The sequence below is a fragment of the Corvus brachyrhynchos genome, unplaced genomic scaffold (genome assembly GCF_000691975.1).
Source record: "Corvus brachyrhynchos isolate BGI_N302 unplaced genomic scaffold, ASM69197v1 scaffold166, whole genome shotgun sequence".
Classification (NCBI taxonomy): domain Eukaryota; kingdom Metazoa; phylum Chordata; class Aves; order Passeriformes; family Corvidae; genus Corvus; species Corvus brachyrhynchos.
Genome location: NW_008239671.1, coordinates 222,281 through 223,736, shown reverse-complemented (window position 1 = coordinate 223,736; position 1,456 = coordinate 222,281). Strand labels below are relative to the sequence as shown.

Here is a 1,456-nt window from a genome sequence, read left to right as displayed (position 1 = left end):
ACGGAGCAGCCGTGGCTCCGAGTGCCAGGTCCGTGTCCCAAGCCCGGACTCACCTCGATGCCATCAGTGTCCGGGTCCCTCCTGAGCTGCCAGACGTGGACGAAGGAATCCTCTGCGCCCGACAGGAGCTGCCAGGGGAGCAGAGGGACCGTGGGGACACCACGGAGGTGGCAGTGCCGTGGGGCAGGGTGGGACACTGGGGTGGGACATTGGGGTGGGACGCCGGGTTGGGATTTCAGGGTGGGATGTCAGGTGGGATGTTGGGGTGGGATGCAGGTTGGGATATTGGGCAGGATGTCAGCGTGGGATGCTCGGTGTGATTCCAGGTGTGATTCCAGGTGGGACACCCCGTCCCCTCCGTACCTTGCCGGTGAGCGGTGCCAGGTCGAGCGCGTAGATCCAGCGGGCGTGGGCGCTCACCTGGGCACGGATCTGCCCCGACCCCGCTTCCCACAGCCGGATCTGCCCGTTCCCATAGCCCGCGGCCACGATCCCGTTCCACAGCCTCACCGAGGAGCAGGTGCAGCTGGACACAGGGGAATGTGTCACCTCCTCTAGGGCGTCCCCCCCTCGTGTCCGACACCCTGCGGGACCCCCGGGGCTCACCCAGATCCCGGGATCTTCCCGAGCAGGGTGAACTCCTCCCCAGTGCTCCACAGGCAGAGGGTCCCGGAGTCATCGGCTGTCACCAAGTCCCCGGCCCCATCCTGTGGGGAGAGATGGCTCAGGGGCATCACCGGGCAGTGTCCCCAGCTCTGGGATGGCACCTGGCACTGCCCTGGCTGCGGGGCTACCCCAGGGGCACCAGGACAAGCTGGAACAGCTCCCGTCGCGCCCCGCCCGGGCCGGGCCCGGGACCACCCGCGGGCGGCTCCGCTGGAACACGCCCGTGTTTGCCCACGCTGCCACGCCGAGGGTGGATTTCGAGGAAGGATCAGGGCACCCCTCCCTCTGCGAGGATTCCCGGCCGCTCCCGGCCCTGGGAATCTCGCTGGGGCAGCCCTGGGAACCCTCGGCACTCGCGGAGCAAAGTCCAGGGGGGTGTGTGAGGGGATGGGGACGGCGGCTGTGGGAGGTGACACAACAGCTCCGTGTCCCCGCGGTGACACGGCAGCTCGGGAACGGGTTCTGGGGGATGAATTCCTTGGGGATCCCAGAGCAAGGAAAGTTCAGTGACTCATCAGGGAAAGTGCTGAGTGGGAGGAAAGGGCTGGTGAGTCTGCAGGGACCTGCCCTGTGAGCTCCCAGTGCCTCAGGAGGTTCCAGGAGAGATGGGAGGAACTTGGGATAAGGGATGGAGTGACAGGGCAAGGGGGAATGGCTTCTCACTGGAGAAGGGGAGATTTAGATGGGATATTGGGAAGAAATTCGTCCCTGTGAGGGAGGTGAGGCCCTGGCACAGGGTGCCCAGAGCAGCTGGGGCTGCCCCTGGATACCCGGGAGGGACCAAGGCGCA

The 1,456-nt window shown here is 66.5% G+C and overlaps 1 protein-coding gene across 1 annotated transcript in view; it reads right to left on the bottom strand.

Annotated features, from left to right (window-relative positions):
• The window catches only part of WDR54 (WD repeat domain 54), a gene marked incomplete at its 5' end in the record, with an annotated part of 4,184 nt that overhangs the window by 734 nt on the left and 1,994 nt on the right, over positions 1-1,456 (bottom strand). The window contains 3 exons of the mRNA XM_017742385.1: positions 3-128; positions 364-526; positions 607-707. Of these exons, the coding sequence (XP_017597874.1) occupies positions 3-128; positions 364-526; positions 607-707 (390 nt within the window). The remainder of the gene's footprint in view (positions 1-2; positions 129-363; positions 527-606; positions 708-1,456) is intronic.